The sequence below is a fragment of the Dioszegia hungarica genome (assembly GCF_025882075.1).
Source record: "Dioszegia hungarica strain PDD-24b-2 chromosome Unknown MKK02contig_5, whole genome shotgun sequence".
Classification (NCBI taxonomy): Eukaryota; Fungi; Basidiomycota; class Tremellomycetes; order Tremellales; family Bulleribasidiaceae; genus Dioszegia; species Dioszegia hungarica.
This window is the reverse complement of record NW_026515767.1, coordinates 551,018-566,358: the sequence shown is the minus strand read 5'-3', so window position 1 is coordinate 566,358 and position 15,341 is coordinate 551,018. Positions and strand designations below refer to the sequence as shown.

Below are 15,341 nucleotides of genomic sequence, written 5' to 3'. Positions count from 1 at the left end.
GACGGCGTTTCTGAGGGGTTCAAGGTCCTCGTCCCTCGTCCCGAACCATCGTGTCGTCGGGATCATTGCATGTCGCCTCATCGATAGCGTATGTGAAGGAGATCGAAAGGCGCCGTATGCCAGGGAGGCATTCGATCACATCGACGAAATACAGCTTGGGTCCGCAGAGCATCGTACCCTCCCGCGGGTCACGAGGTGGCGCCGAGATGCAGAGATGCTCTACAGACCAGAAACCCAGTGAATCTGGTAGATCCAGAGCATCATGATTATGCCACCTCGAGAACCCTTTCTCGTCAAGGCAGATATCGAGCTGCTCGAGATAAGGGGCGCGGTCTAGGAGCACGTGGATGATTTCGAGGAACCTGATGGCCGACCGACCGATCCGGAGTTGGGTGAGCGAGAAAAAGGCGACACCACTATAGACGAGATGGCAGTCGAGCGAATCCGACTCCCACCCGCGGAGATCTGGCTGGTGAACGAGCCGCTGCGGAGCCTCGATCTCCAGCCGCTCCAGACTGTTCGTCACCTCCGTCAGAAGGTAGACCATGCACGGCGATGCGCCCCCGGGGCGAGGAACGAGCCGCACCGACTTGACGACTCCGCTGGGGAGGGATTCGACCACCTTGATGAGCTTGGTCGCCCTGGCGTTGATAGCTTTCCGGTGGGCTTTTTCGGCGCGATCCGCCGCTTTGACAGCCGCGGGCGACGGTCCTGGATCGCGCATTCGAGGGCTACGCCGTCGACATCGACGCATATATCAGCAGACATCGCTATACACCGGGCGGCCTCGTCAATGGCCGGCGGGTCCCAAGTTCATCCATAAGGCAAAGAAGAGCGCAGAGGTCATAGTTCTCGACAACATCCGCAAGCGTATCGTCAAGAGGAACCGCGAGGCGGGTTTGCCTGATAATGAAGGCATCTCGTCTTAGCGGCCGTCGACGCAGAGTCCGGGGCGCGAGGCGTGTGGACGGGAGTTCGAGGGCGCTGCTTCGGCGGACGGAACGAGAGAGAGGTCGGATGTGCAGGAAGGAGCATAGGAGGCGGAACACAGTAGGGAGTCGGACGCAGGGATCGGGAACGTGCGGCAGGGAGACAAAAGTCGGGCATGGGATGGGCACTGTACATAGGCTTGTCAGGATCAGGATTGCACACAATATATATCTTCATGCTGCTCAGTCGTACGAGCATGGAGGCCTTCATGCCAGCTCGTATAACGAGCCTGAGTGATAGCAAAACTGCTGCAGCAAGCCTCTGGAGGTCTGGGACCCTGTCCGCTCATTCCAAGCCCCTCGCATTCGAAGGGACGGTCCTCGCCAGAGGGGCTTGCGTCAAAGGCCAGAGATTTACACCAGATCTACTTCCTTGTGTGTTCAGATTACAAGTCGACATCACTACATGCTCGACAAATCCAAGGACGCCATGAACGAGCTCCTTGTCCCCTACGTCTCCCCACTCTTGCCTGGGCGTACGAGGGGGGAAAGTGTCCCGCGGCTACCACGGAGACGTCATGGAAAACGGTCGCCCTGGCCAAAGACAGGCCTTTGAGCAGCGCCGTTTCAACGAGCAATTTCTCAAAAAGGGATACAGCTGGGTCGAGGAGGAAATCAGCCAGAAGCCAAGCTTTTCTCTCTTCTGATGGTGATGCCTGCACAATGGCTGATATGATTGAGCACAAGAGACAACTACCTTCGAGATGCCCTGCCTTGGACTCAAGCACAAAATAGGAGAGTGACCTTCCGCCGGAAGCTGAACTCCTCATTCCTCACGCCTTTCTGCCGACGCGTCAAGGTTGTATCATCAGTACTCTCACTCATCATTCAAAGCGATCACTAAAAGCATCATTCCCTACCTACACTCTCATCTTCTCCCTCCTATACAGCTCTACCCAGTGAGTATGCCTCATCGCAGACTGGAACATCACTGACAACAGCAGTAAACATGCCTTCAACCCGCAGCACTCGCCGAACCACACCTCCTCCCCCCGTCCCTCGCGTCTCCATCCCAACGCAGACCTCCCCCATCACTTCCCTTACCGAATACCAGCGCATATACCCCAACGACGATCCCCAGCTCTTCTTCCCTGGCCTCTCTGGTCCATCCCAACCCGTCTACGGCAAAGTCCACTCTGCTCCCCTAGACGACACCGACCAAACAGTGATGGACGATACCACTAGCGACCAGCACGTCCATCGCCGGCTCCTCCGACAGATGTCTCGCTGCCCCTCAATCGGCATCTTTCCCTACATGGTTGCACCGATCAAGCGGACGGCTCGAATGACCGAAAGGTCCCATCGAAACAAGCAAGGTGACGAACGGTACACGTTCACATTTGCCAGTATGATGGGTTGGAAGCTGGGGAAGCGGGGAGTGAGGATTGGTCTAGTGAGATCAGGGGTCGGGGTTGGCGGGCTCGCGGAGAGCGCCCATATCTGGGTGTGCGCTCTGGTCGACAGGGAGGGAGAGAAGAAGGACTTGATTGTCAACGACGAGTCTGGAGAGTCGACCGTGGCGGCTCGGAATCCGATCATGCGGAATGACATTGTCGGCGGCGTGCGGACGGTCATCGATCTGCTCGCCACGGAGTATAGAATCAAGTTGGGAAATGTATGGTGGGGAGGGCGCAAGAGCGATGTGGGGTTGAGGGGTCGGGACAATGTTTGCCTGGAATCTGCCATGCGATTTCTCGAGCGCTTCTGTGCGGAGGTGGAGGAGAAGGAGGGGGAGGTATCGGTGGAGATGCTGCAGAGGTATAAGCTGCAGCTGGTATAAAGTTGTCATGTATAATACATCTATCCACATCGCTCTACACAGTCCCGCTGATATCTCCCATTTCCTCAGCCCTTTTCGCCCTCCTCTTCCGCTCCGCTTCCTTCCTCGCCATCATTGACGCCGACATAGGCGCAAGCTCCGGTCGAGCTCCGCCCCGCTTCCCGCTCCGCTTGACCCGGGGACGAGGTGTGGACTTGGACAGGTCTTGTCGTTCCTTGCGCTTCTTCGCCGACGGGTCTGGCGTCCGTTCCGAGTCGGGCTTGGCGGGGATCCTGGGCACGGGGCGGTGTGAGCGTGTTCCTGTTGACGCCTAAGAGTCAGTGGGATTCGGTAAGCAGGATCGAACGTACTGGCTTGGACCACTCATGCTCCTGTCTTCGATCGGCTTCGCTAGGCGTGTCTGAGAGGGACGAGGATAGCTCATCTCGCTTCCTCCCCGCATCCTCCCGCTCTTCTTCCTCCTTCTTCCCCTTCGCTTCTTCCTCCTCTCTCGCCCGCCGCAGCTTATCCATGAGCCTCCGCGTCCACTCGGTAACCTGTGGCCGCTGACTCGTCGTGGCTGCAGGAGGCACCCGGGGCACGCGACGAGGGATGGTGGATGAGGGGCCAGCGCTAGATCGACCGCCTTGCTGGATATACTGATGGATCAACTTCTGCCGGACTTGAGCAGAGCATGGAGACGTACCTCCTGCTTCAGATTCGGCAGGCCGAGTCTTTTCCGCCTGGCAGACTCGTCGTGCTCGTCCCAAGGCCCCTCCTGATGATACGTATTGAGCATTTTGGATGTTGTGAGAGGGAGGGATGAAGAGGTGAGACCGGTGGAGCAAATGGAGTCGGTAGGAAAGCGAGTCTTGGACGGCTGGGAGGGAAGAGCGAGCTGCGTCTATTCTAGGAGCTGTACGGTGTAGCACTATTCTTTACCTTGAGGTAAAGGTTGACGGTTAATAGAAGGAAGGGAGGAAGGAAGAAGGGAGGAAGGAAGAGACTCAAGGATCGGAATCAATCTGAGACCGGCAGAGTGGAGGCGGCGGTCGGTGCACCTCGCTCCTCATTTGCAGCTTCATCCATCTGGCTGGCCGCTATATCATCCTCGTAATCCAAGGATTTTTGAAGAGTTTGTCTACTGTCAATATAGCAGCTACAACCACAATCGAAGTTAGTTATGATAGATGTGCTTCTCAGCTAACTTTTCAGCCTGTGCGCGGCGTACTCTCTTTACTCAATCAATAGTTATAGGCCACGACATGACCTGGCGCGTATTTGAGGTCGTAGAAGGATTATTCGGTAGTAGCCGCGCGATGCGGGATGCTACGGCCACGCTGAAAATCGGAGAGGATAGCGCAGGATCGCCTGTATCTGTCAGTATAGGTCAGTCCCCAGCCTCACGTGTACTGCTATACTTCACTCCGTCGAGAAGGTCGATGGTCGATAAGAAGAAGGAGCAACTCCGCATTCCTTGTAACTGGTGCAGCGGAATCAATTCTGAAACCCAGCCAAAAGTGGAGGTGGTCCGTTCACCTTGCTCCTCCCCGAACTCCTCCTTCGGGTCCCTGAGCTCCACTGACCACAGCTGGTCATCACCATAGTACACTGATACTGTAAGAGTCTGTCTGCAGCGAGTATCGCAGCTGTGTGCATGGTTGAAAAGAGGGTATGTAGAACTGCTTCCCAGCTATCTTTTGCACTTATAAACGCCATTACCTCCCTAGCAAGCTCGCGCACGAGAGCGACAAGAAGAGGTCGTCTCCAGCTACTTTGGCCGCTCTTGGCACGTTGCTGCTTATCATCTCCGCTCTGATCGGTCATCAAAGCCCTGAACCCTCCATCATCTGACCTCGGGCATCATCACTCAACATCTGCTTAGCCCTGAGTTGACCATTCAAGTAGTGCCAAAATGATGATGTAACTGTGTGCATGTAGACGTTTCAGCTTTCAGATCTTGCTCGGGTCATCAAAGATCCCTGAATTCTAGAAGTCTTGCGCCGAAAGACCGCTTACGACATGGGCCAAAGGAGGTGTACTTTTTGGCTATGGAACATGACTGCTGAAGGTCGGTGCGGAGTGCTGAGCTGGCGGGGAGGGGGGAGGGAGCTGATGGAGCATTTCTGATGTTCTCCATCTTCTCCTACTGACTCACTGATATCCAGAGCTCTACTGAGCATCAAGTAGCAAATGTGAGGAATGCGGAGCTTGCCGCTCAGCGTGGGGCCCCGCTGACGATTCGCAGGAACCTCTCTCCGTTGTCTCCAGGCTTTCCTCCTTCCTCTTTTGTTCCGTTCGGTGGATCCGGGGGTGTAGGCTTGGGTGGAGGGTCAGGAGGTCAGGGGAGGAACAAGGTGAGCTATCCCTCTACAACTCCTCAAAAACTCGAGCCGAAGGGGCCCGAATTGCGGGAGATATGGCTCCTTCCTCCTCCTTCCTCTCCCTCCTTCCTCTCCAGAACCTTTGAGCTTTTTGGTATGCATAGATCTTAGCTAATTGGTCAGCGGATCCGGGATTGGCTTGACCAGGTGTGGGAAGAGGAGGATGTGCTCCTTCTGGGACCAGAGGGGACCGAGGAGGTGAGTCAATCAAACGGCTTCTTTGCGGGATGGGATTGGAATTCCGAAGTTTGATGAGGGTCGAATATCGCGTTTGGTATCTCGAGACGCGGAAGATTGGGAGGCCAGCCGCTTAGGATGAGGACCGGGTGACGTTCAAGGCGGATATTGAGCTGGACGATGGTCCCGTCGTATGCTGAAGGAGACCGCATAGGCGGACTTTGAGCTTGAGCTTACATGTGGGGAACGGGAGAGATGTCACTGGTCTTTCGAGAAGGGTCTTCTATCACCTCCTGAGCTCCTATCCATTTTTTCAGTCTCTGAAGTGTTATCAAATGGAGTGTAGGAGGACCAAGCTGACATGACAGGATGATGACGAGCCGATCCGGAAGCGTCCAGCTGGGACTACCTTCACACCGTGGCCCATAAACCACCTGGACGCTCTTCCCGCCACCAAAAGGCCACGCCGGCCCGTGGTTGTGGTCGCTGCGCCTACGGAGGCGTCTAGGGTGAGCTGGGAAGTAGAGGAGAGCGGGCGTGGAGGCGAAGTTGGGGGTGATGAGGAAGGTGGATGCGAAGAGTATCTGGATGAGTCTGAGCGTCAGGATGTTTCGAGTGTTGGGCGTCCGGTGAGCTGGCTACGCTTTGTCTGGCGGCTTGACAATGTAATGAGGTCTTTGCAAGGAAAGTGAGCTGATGACTAGCCGTCTAGATATCTGTCGCCCGACCTCCAGTACTTCCGGCGGGCGTCCTCTCCGCACTCCTCCTCCCACCTGTCCTCGATAAGGACCAGCCGTCAATGTTCCGCTGTCAAGGCAGCCGCGACGACAGAGGCGTTCAGTGTCCGCGGGGAAGTGGAGAATGGCGAGGGATGTGGGGGCGATCTTGAGCTGGGTTTGGAGCAGGAGGATGAAACCAGCTGTGGGCAACCGGTAAGCTGGCTACGCTTCGTCTGGCGGCTTGACAATGTGATGGGAGGTCTCTGCAAGGAAAGTGAGCTGATAACCAGCCGTCTCGATATCTGTCGCCCGACCTCCAGTACTTCCGGCGGGCGTCCTCTCCGCACTCCTCCTCCCACCTATCGTCGATACTGACAGACCCTCCCCTCTCCCCTTCCCCGCCTTCACGTCGGCAAGCATCTCCTCCTCCCGCTCGTGAACGATCGACCCGACTCGCGGCGCAGCTCGCTACTGCCCGCAGCGTACAGCAGGCCAGGTACCTGCAGAGAACGGCCAGGGAGGGGGAGGTGGTTGCGGCGGTCGATGATGGCGGAGAGTACGAGATGGGCGCGGACGACCCCGGATTTGTGAGTCAGAAGAGCCACCCACGCTCTCTGGAGCTGCCAGGGCGAGTAGCAGATGAGAAGGGGATCATCAGAGGGGCTGCGCAGGTGGTGGTTGAGCAGGGGGAGGCGCTGAACAGTTGAGAATCTAATGCTGACTATCCAGCATGTCGAGGAGGAAGAGGAGGAGTCCCCGTCTGCTCAACCCCGCTCTTCCCGTCGCACGAACAAGCCTTCTCTTCGAAGCACCCGCCCTCCACGATCCACCAGAGCACGGCAAGCAGCCACTTCCCTTTCTCCACCTGCTCTAGAATCGTCCCGCTCCTCTCGAACTCGCCAAGCGGGAACATCGGGCTCGGCAAAGTTCGGCCCTCCCATATTTGAGGAGTGGATAGATGTACCAGCTCTCCCCGTCCATCCCCACCCCAAGGAGGCGATTCTTCGCGAGCGCTTCCGCGAGAGCCACCGGATACTTCTGAAGGAGCAAGGACATACATTATTTTGGGACTCGATGTTGAGTGGAAACGGGCGGGAAAATGCGGCGTGGAAGCGAGAAAGGGAGGAGAACTACTACAGGGTGACGAGGTACGGATTGACTCCGGAATCCATCGACTTACTCACGGCGGACGAACCGCCCACACCGGACGACTACCGGCGACTCACATGGTTGCCAGGTACTATGGGCGTATATGTCATATACGTGCGGCGCGCGGACGATCAAGGGGAAGATGCAGAGGAAGGTGCAGACGGCGAGTCCATGGGTAGTCAGTCCGAGGAGGGGAGTGAGGATCGACGTCAGAGTCAGGACGGGGAGGGGAGCGAGGATGAGGGAGAGGATGAGGCGGAGGGGGAGGAGGAGGAGGGGGAGGAGGAGGAGGAGATTGTTGAGGCGGTTGAAAATTATGAGCAGAGTGAGGATTGGGAGGGGAAGGAGGATGGGGATGATGGATTGGAAGCGGAAGCCAATGATGGGGCGGGAGGGGGGGATGTGGTTTGGAAAGAGGGGGATGAGAAGCCGCACCATTACGTCGGTCGGGGACAGGTGTAGGCGCGGGGGGGGTGGGCGTAGGGTTCAGACAGGGGACCCACAGGCAAAGGATAAAGGAAAATAAGTGAGTAGCTTCTCCACGTACACATGACAGCAGGCTGACCGCCAGGATCAAAAACGACCTATACAAACTTATCAGGCGCGGACGGAAACCTCATTGGCGGAGCCTGTGGGCAGTCCGAGTCGATCGGAATAGCGACAGCGCCGACCGACTTACCTCCTTTCGTACTCAATCAATCTATGTCGAGGGGCTTTTGCACATCTGGTGTAGATCGTATGCGGCGAAAGGGAAGGAGCTACCGTCATTCTGGATCGACCCGGAGATGGAAGGTACCAACGGTCGGTCGCCCCTGGCCAGCCACGTCGTTCGTGTTGGCGGCACGTCTCACCCCTGGGACCCGAAATCGATACGACTCCGCAGCAACACGATCACCCGCCGGTATCAACTTACGGAAAAAGGGATAGCGGCCAGGGCGAAACATTTAGGATCCGCACAGTATACAGCGACAAAGCGGACCTATCGAGCTTCTGATGTGGGAAGGGCAGTCACTCAAAGGGCGAGTGCAAAGTGGAATGCGAAGGTGAAGCAGGCGATCGAGACAGAGATGTTGGCGGAGCTGGCGAAGCGGGGGATCTGGGAAATACCAGCATCTTTCTACTGTAAGGACGGAGAAAAGTTGAACCCCCATTGGAGGAAGAAACTCGGGGGTCTCTAGTAGTGATAAGTAATGTTTATAGCAATATGTACAATGCTGCGTAGAGATGTTATGTTATGTACAACTTATGAATTGGCTAGCCTCTCAGTGCCTTGCAGAAGTCTGCAAACGTCTTTCTAAAATCTTTCGACGGCTCTGTCCGAATGCTTTGAATGAGTTGGTTGGTATAGTCGGCGGGACAGTTGAGACGGGGGAGCATGTCTGTGGCGAGAAAGTCGATGGCTTCCTGGCCTCGCGCCTGGACGGTGTTGCGAAGGAGCATTGAGATTTCGAAAACAACCTGAATCAGCTCGTTCACGTCCAAACTCACCGGCTGACCGCTGCGTAGATTGAATGAAGGCGAAGCGGGGACTGCAAAGCACGCCGGGACGAGACGTTGATAGACAAAATTCTCGTACCCCGGCAGTGCCTGGGCCGCCCGCTCCGACTTTGGTATGGCATGTTGGTTGGTCGCGGAAGCGATCCCCGTAGCGATCGCCTTGCTCTTCTCGCTCAGTGCCGTCTCGGCAAAGACCGACTCTGCCGCCGAGGTCCCCCACGCGACGACCGACTTGGCGAAAAAGGAGAACGCCAGGCGTTGGGAGGTAAAGTCGGTGCTGTCGGTAGCGAGGATGAGGAGGGCGTTGAGGAGGTTTTCAAATTCTGGCTTGTTGGTTTCCGAGATGAAGACGCCGTCGAGATTGGCATTCATGAGAGCGATGAAGAAGGAGAGGTAGGATTCTTTGAGTTTGCGGTGGATGGAGGCGTCGTCCGTGCCGGTGATGGGTTGTTGAAGGACGGCAAAGATGCGCGAGAGGAGGGGGAGGAGGAGCATGTTCATGGTTTCAAAGGTGTTTCGCTACATCAGCCACGTACGTTGCGAACTCACCTTTAAGCGGTGCATGAGGAGACCGAGAAAGGTCATGAAATCGATGAGCTCGGCGGGCTCGAATTCGGTGACCACCTTTTGGACAAAGAGAGGGACGAGTTCCGCGACGGACGTGCCGATGGCATTGACGAATTGTGAGAATGCGTAGCGCGCCTATCAGCTGGGTTCAGTTTAGACTTACTGAGTCTCTGACAATCCGCTGCGTCTTCATCCCTTCCAGCGCCTGCAACAACGCCTCGGTCATTTGCTTGAACGGCCCTTGGTACGGCAGCTCGGTCGTATCCATGACTTGCGGAAAGCCCTTGGCAAAGTTGCCGAGCGCGAGGAGGTGATGATGGACCGAGAGGACGGCGAGATTGTCATCGCCGGTGGGCATGGCCATGAGCGGTCCAGCGATCGCCTCGAGGAGGCTGATTTGCTTGGCGGCGTCGGCCTTGGTGAGGTAGACCAAGCTGCCGGCTGCTTCAAAGAGGTACAGCTGATCGGCAAAGTAGGATTTGCCGGTGGTGGCCTTGACGAGGGGGTCTTCGTCTGGGGCGACATGGGGAAGGTCGGCAGTGATGATCATTTGATCCTGAGATTAGCAGAGTTGACTTTTGACTTACGCGCATGCTATCGAGGATGATGGGAATAGCCTCCGGCTCGAGGTCAGACTTGCAGTCCTTGACGAAGCGGCTGAAAAAGTAGAAACACCGCCGCTTGACTAGCTCGTCGGGGTGATGGATTCCGTGGAGCATAGCCTCAAGCATGGGCTGGATGGACTTTGGCTTGGATCGCCAAAAGTCGACATAGCGGACGGCGATTTCAAAGTATTGGAGGGTGACGCTGGGGTGTGGGAAGGCCGCGACGTTGCTCTGGATGCAGAGATCCAGAAGTTTGCCGAGGAGGGTCATGGGGTATTGTTCATAGTCGATTTTGTCGGGCTTTCCGCCATAGTAGACGCCAGGGATGGGTTCGGCGAGATCGTCGATGGGGATGTCTTGCATTCTGTTGATGCTGATCCTGTGGAGGCGGTCCCGCCCGGTCTTGGTGGCGAGTTCAGCGGGGAGGTCGAAAAAGGCTGCGCGCGTGTTGTCTATCAGCAAAGAAACGCTTCAACTTACTTTTCGCCAATTCGCCAAAGGTATAGACCAGATGCAGGGCAAGCTCGGCCTGCTGCCAGGTGGCGCTTTGCACATTGTTGAGCGTTTCAATGACGATGCGCGCGACGATTTCTTGGTGCATTACCCGGTCGATCTGCGCGATGGATTCGATATACGTGCGACACATCTACATTAGCTTGTTCAGGAGTGACTTACCATTCGCTTGAGCTGGAGCATGGCAAGGTCGTCGTCGGGGTCGGGCTCTTCCCCGGTCGGCGCTTCCCACTCGGCGTCCTCGGGCCAGGCTAATTGTCGAACGCTGACGTCGAGGAGGGCGGCAAGGAAGTCGCGACGCTCAGCGGGGAGGTCTTGCAGGGGTGTGGTGGGGCCGGCAGGAGGGAGCATCTTTCCAGAGCGGATAGGAGGGAGCTTGACGGTGTGAAGGCGTTTGTACTGGGTAAGCTGGGCCAAGAGACGACTCACCACTTTTAGCAGATCGCTGACGAAGGGACCGACGGCGTATGGGATGTCGGTATGTGGATCCGACATCAAGCGCAATAGTAATGGGCGGCATTGATCGACCATCGCCTCGGCTTCTCGACGGTGCTCATCCGGGATATCCTCCTGATGTCAGCTCGATCGCGCTGGACGTACGTTTTCCCACATCTCCACTAGGGTCGTCCCGTACGCAGCGAATAATCCAGCGAGCGCAGCCCTGAAAGCGACATCCTCGGTGGTCATGTCGATGCTCAAAATGTCCAGCACTTTGAGGACTTGTAGTTTGGCTGCCGAATCCTTGACGCCCTTGTTGACCAGCGTTTTGAGTACGTTGCAGGAGGAGATTTGGACTGGTGTGGAGAGGAGGCGACGGTAGAAGGCGAGGGTGTCGGGGGTAAGGGAGACGGCGAGATCCACCCAGGCTGCCATCAGCTCTGCCGATACCCAACTTACGGGTCCAAGCTCCCAGAGTTTTCATGGCCAGCTCGGCGATTTCTGTCCATCCCCGAGTCAACGCCTTGTCTGCTATTCCCAACAACCCCTTGACTGCTAGAGCCTCGTCCCCGGAAGACCGGATGACATCTCGAATATTGCCATCCCGTTCTTGACGGTCTTTTGACCATGGCCGAGCTGATTTTATGGTCGAGTCGTGGATTTCGAGCGCTATTTCGTTGAGAATGTGGATGGAGAGGAGGATCGAGTCGGATTGTTCGCTTTGGAGGAGGGTGAAGAAGGGGTGAAGGAAGGAGGGGATGTGGGTGGGGTAAGAGGCGATAAAGAGGTGGGCAATGTCGAAGGAGAGTTTGTTGCGGAAGACTGATCAGCGGGGTCTGGGGAGACTTACATTTCTGGCCTCCTTCACGGTGCCCGTCGACCCATTCCGCATTGACAAAGTTGAGCAGGGCTTGGTAGGTGGACTGAAGTGACTCGGCCGAGAGTACACCCTTTAGCAGCGCTGTTTCGAATACCTGCTCGCAGTATAGGCGCAACTCCGTTCCCAGCTTGGGCTTGCCATCCTTGCCGACGCCTCCCGCTTCTGCACCGGCTCCTTGGAGGTAGAGGGAGAGGCAGTCCTGCCATCAGCCGAGTTGTGGGTGAGCTCACCTGCCAGGTTTCTTCGCAGAGCTCCTTGACCTTGTTGAGGTAGGCGAGGGCTTGCTCTTTGAGCTGGGGGTCGACACTGGGGCCTGTGGACGCTGCTATCTGGACCGCCTGGGGGATGTTGTCCAGGTGGGAAGACATGGTAAGGTGAAGGATGAAAGTAGGTCAACTTGAAATTCAAAGTTCATTTTGAGGTGCTTCATTTGGTCACGTGCCAAGTGGCGAGGCCAGGTGGCGACCGATCTGAGCTCGGACATCTATGGACGACGATGCAGGCAAGGGCAAGACTATCGCAATAGCGGCATAACAGGATCATCTGGCTATACATACATATAAGATCTACTTTCTGTACCAACGGACACCTGCTCGGTTCCTCCTCATCTTGCGCTGGAGCTGGAGCATACCATACTGCTGGTCAGCAAGGAACATCAGTAAGGTGGAGACATACCAGTAACGCTTCAGCCGTGGGAGGGCTAATGGTCAGCACGTACAAAGCTGTCCACAAGACAACTCACCATCCCGGCACGTAAATATCCACAGGAACGATGCGGTCGCATCCGCGCACCACCGAGTACGAGTAGTGGTAATAGCCACCACCGTTGGCGCAGGAGCCCATCGAGATGACCCATCGAGGTTCAGGCATTTGGTCGTACACTGTCGTCAGCGGGAACGCGCTAGGGCTCACCCTTTCTCAGCGCAGGTGCCATTTTGTTGGTCAATGTCCCGGCGACAATCATAATGTCACTCTGTCGAGGACTAGCTCGGAAGACGACACCGAGTCGATCCTGATCGTATCGCGCAGCAGCCATGTGCCTATTGTCAGCGGGGTCGGCTTAGGACTTACATCATCTCTACGGCGCAGCAAGCGAGACCGAATGTCATTGGCCACATGGAACCCTGACGAGCCCAATTGACCACCTTGTCGAGCGTGGACAGGACATATTCTGTCGTCAGCTGGGTTAAGCATGGACTTGCCTGCTCCGTTCCGAGGCGTCTCGAGGCTGAGCTGGTTTGATCCGCGTTGAGCAATAGCAGTGACGGGGTTGGTGGTGGAAGGGGAGGAAGAGGCCGAGTTGATGGAGGCGGAGGGAGTGTTGGGACGAAGAGCGATCGCGGTGGTTGCTAGGTTTCGTGCTGGACGTTAGTATGGAGATGTGATCAGATCGACGTACAGATCGCAGAGGCGGGCCGAAGCATCGGGGCTTGGAGACCGGCGCGGAGACCTGGAATTAGCGCGCAATTGAGACATGTGGGATGGCTCACCTGTGCGGAGACCTGTGAGTGAGGTGCTCATTGTAGCTGTGGTGAGGTTGATGTATGGTGCATAGATGGATCATAGGATTTGAGCGTGAAGCTGGAACGATCTGAAAGCGGACATCGCCGCTGGAGGACCTCCACTTCTCTCGATCCCTGATTGGCTGACTCTTTTATACATCTCCGATGCCTTGATTGTGTGCTTTTGCTTCGTTTATTGTCATCTGGGCCTTCGCATCACCAGCGAAAACGAGTGGAAAGTAGTCTCGAGAGCATGGGTGAGCGGCGGCCGCTGCTCTCAGTAAGGAAACCTCTGAAACGTGCCGCCGTACTGACAATTGACCCAATCGTGTAATGCGAAGGTACAGGTAGGGTGCTAATGCTCGCGAAGTGCGAGTCTGGAAATTGCTGGTGCCAGCGCGCAGATTGTGAAACTGACAGCCGCCGCAATTGGCCGGGATTGGGAATGCTGTAGCGAAGGACCTTGGGAGGGGTGAGCGCGGACTGGGAACTGCTGCACATGGCGGAGGTAGGGCTCAGAACGCCCTGGTAAGGATGGGGGATCCGGCCACGTTTAAGCATGAGAAGCTCCGTGCCATTGGTGCACGCGTAGGATCTATAGCCGGGCTATCATGGATCGCGAGAGAGGGTTCGGGACCATTGGGTCTTGTGGGGCGCGTTTCAAATTTCGGCTCCAAAGTAGACATAACGTTATCCGCGTTTCACGTCGTGCCTGGCCGTTCCTCATTCCCGCTCGGATACTCCGCCAGGCACCATCACTCCGATCGCTCCTTTGGTCCACCATCCCCTCCTCGAGCTGTATGCATGCGCCACATGCACACTCCACCGAGCGTCCGCAGGATCACTCAAGATCCAATCCCATCTATCAGTCAATCAAACGCAATAAAAGCCACTCCGGCAATTTCGCCCGCCGTGATTGATCCAAAGGATGTGTGTGCTTCTCGCTAGCCCCTAGTCACGCCGAAACAGTCACGCTCAACTTATATAACCCGATCTGGACCCTCATCTCTTCTTCACTTCACCCTATCATCATCATGCAGTCCTACACCACCCAATCCCTCTTCTCTGTCAAGGGCAAGGCAAGTCCCCCTCACATCCCAGCTAATGTCAGACCGTGATCGTCACCGGCGGAGGCTCAGGCGTTGGCAAAGGCATGGCTACCGCCTTTGCCGTCAACGGAGCAAAGGTAAGTCAACCTCAACTCCAGCTGACCCCCAGGTGATCATCTGCGGCCGCCGCATGGACACCCTTCAGACCACCGCCGATGAGCTCAACGCTGCCGCCAAGGAGAGCGGGAATGGAGGTGAGCTATACCTGATCGCCGCTAATTAGGCACCGTCGTCTTCATCCAGGCCGACGTCGCTACCAAGCAAGGCGTGATTGACTTTTACAACAAGGCCTCGGAGCACATGGACCAGGTGAGCCGTCCCATCTCTCCGCTAACCCCAGCTTGATGTCCTCATCAACAACGCTGGCTACTCTTCCGGCTGGAAAGACAACAGCTCGCTCGCCGACGCCGAGACGCTCGAGACGAAGCTTTGGTCCATCGATGAGTGAGTCTCACGTCAATCCCGCTAATTCCAGCTCCGACTGGGCCAACATGACTGCCATCCACGTCGCTGGCCCCTATTACCTCGCCATCCGCGCCATCCCCTTCTTCAAGAAGTCTCAGGATCCTGTCGTCATCAACATCACTTCTCTGGCTGCGATCTTCCTCAACAGGTGAGTTGAGTCAGACTAAGCTGACGGCAGGGCGGTGTGCGAGTACTCTTACGCCCAGTCCAAGGCTGCGGAAGCCCACCTGACCCGTCTCATGGCGGCCGCTCTGGGACCTCTTGGCATCAGAGTAAGTTCTTGTTTGACTTGACTAACATTAGGTCAACTCCATCTGCCCCGGCCTCTTCCCGTCCCAGCTGACAACCGACGCGAACGGAGAGTTCTGGGCCCCGATGCAGGATGCCATCAAGAACATTCCCAAGGGGTGAGTCATGCTTCGATCGAGCTGATGTAGACGCGCCGGCAAGTGGGAGGAGTTGGCAGGCCCTGCTCTCATGCTCGCCTCGCCCGCTGGCGCCTACCTCAACGGGTCAGAGATCGTCTGTGACGGAGGGTGGGTTTTGAACTCCTCCGCCAGGGACGTCTAGTAAGGGCGCCTGTCGTAT

The 15,341-nt window shown here is 56.5% G+C and overlaps 7 protein-coding genes across 7 annotated transcripts; 3 read left to right on the top strand and 4 right to left on the bottom strand.

Moving 5' to 3' along the window:
* Window positions 1–19: 19 nt before the first annotated feature.
* On the bottom strand, window positions 20–754 carry MKK02DRAFT_31220 (uncharacterized protein; the record flags this gene model as incomplete). Its single annotated transcript, XM_053088237.1, has 1 exon — window positions 20–754. The coding sequence occupies one exon, from the start codon at window positions 752–754 to the stop codon at window positions 20–22; it is 735 nt and encodes a 244-aa protein (XP_052948717.1).
* Window positions 755–1,938: 1,184 nt separating this feature from the next.
* Window positions 1,939–2,769, top strand: MKK02DRAFT_41966 (uncharacterized protein; the record flags this gene model as incomplete). The annotated part of the gene is made up of 1 exon (XM_053091788.1): window positions 1,939–2,769. One exon carries the CDS (start codon window positions 1,939–1,941, stop codon window positions 2,767–2,769), a length of 831 nt encoding a protein of 276 aa, XP_052948716.1.
* A 34-nt stretch (window positions 2,770–2,803) lies between these two features.
* Window positions 2,804–3,547, bottom strand: MKK02DRAFT_31218 (uncharacterized protein; the record flags this gene model as incomplete). The annotated part of the gene is made up of 3 exons (XM_053088236.1): window positions 2,804–3,079; window positions 3,120–3,407; window positions 3,455–3,547. The coding sequence occupies 3 exons, from the start codon at window positions 3,545–3,547 to the stop codon at window positions 2,804–2,806; spliced, it is 657 nt and encodes a 218-aa protein (XP_052948715.1).
* Window positions 3,548–4,013: 466 nt separating this feature from the next.
* On the top strand, window positions 4,014–8,320 carry MKK02DRAFT_31217 (uncharacterized protein; the record flags this gene model as incomplete). The annotated part of the gene is made up of 11 exons (XM_053088235.1): window positions 4,014–4,127; window positions 4,263–4,277; window positions 4,373–4,420; window positions 4,917–5,105; window positions 5,256–5,330; window positions 5,678–5,938; window positions 6,014–6,241; window positions 6,319–6,615; window positions 6,758–7,635; window positions 7,749–8,220; window positions 8,243–8,320. The coding sequence occupies 11 exons, from the start codon at window positions 4,014–4,016 to the stop codon at window positions 8,318–8,320; spliced, it is 2,655 nt and encodes an 884-aa protein (XP_052948714.1).
* A 111-nt stretch (window positions 8,321–8,431) lies between these two features.
* MKK02DRAFT_21716 (armadillo-type protein) lies at window positions 8,432–12,045 on the bottom strand (the record flags this gene model as incomplete). The annotated part of the gene is made up of 12 exons (XM_053086454.1): window positions 8,432–8,635; window positions 8,666–9,193; window positions 9,224–9,376; window positions 9,405–9,797; window positions 9,829–10,298; window positions 10,327–10,492; window positions 10,522–10,758; window positions 10,789–10,929; window positions 10,960–11,225; window positions 11,257–11,619; window positions 11,648–11,876; window positions 11,908–12,045. 12 exons carry the CDS (start codon window positions 12,043–12,045, stop codon window positions 8,432–8,434), a joined length of 3,288 nt encoding a protein of 1,095 aa, XP_052948713.1.
* Window positions 12,046–12,243: 198 nt separating this feature from the next.
* MKK02DRAFT_31215 (uncharacterized protein) lies at window positions 12,244–13,198 on the bottom strand (the record flags this gene model as incomplete). Its single annotated transcript, XM_053088234.1, has 7 exons — window positions 12,244–12,312; window positions 12,353–12,377; window positions 12,420–12,558; window positions 12,590–12,689; window positions 12,749–13,038; window positions 13,077–13,127; window positions 13,168–13,198. The coding sequence occupies 7 exons, from the start codon at window positions 13,196–13,198 to the stop codon at window positions 12,244–12,246; spliced, it is 705 nt and encodes a 234-aa protein (XP_052948712.1).
* A 1,015-nt stretch (window positions 13,199–14,213) lies between these two features.
* On the top strand, window positions 14,214–15,323 carry MKK02DRAFT_35820 (uncharacterized protein; the record flags this gene model as incomplete). Its single annotated transcript, XM_053089274.1, has 9 exons — window positions 14,214–14,258; window positions 14,291–14,365; window positions 14,398–14,482; window positions 14,512–14,597; window positions 14,629–14,732; window positions 14,764–14,901; window positions 14,932–15,025; window positions 15,057–15,160; window positions 15,191–15,323. 9 exons carry the CDS (start codon window positions 14,214–14,216, stop codon window positions 15,321–15,323), a joined length of 864 nt encoding a protein of 287 aa, XP_052948711.1.
* Window positions 15,324–15,341: the final 18 nt, after the last annotated feature.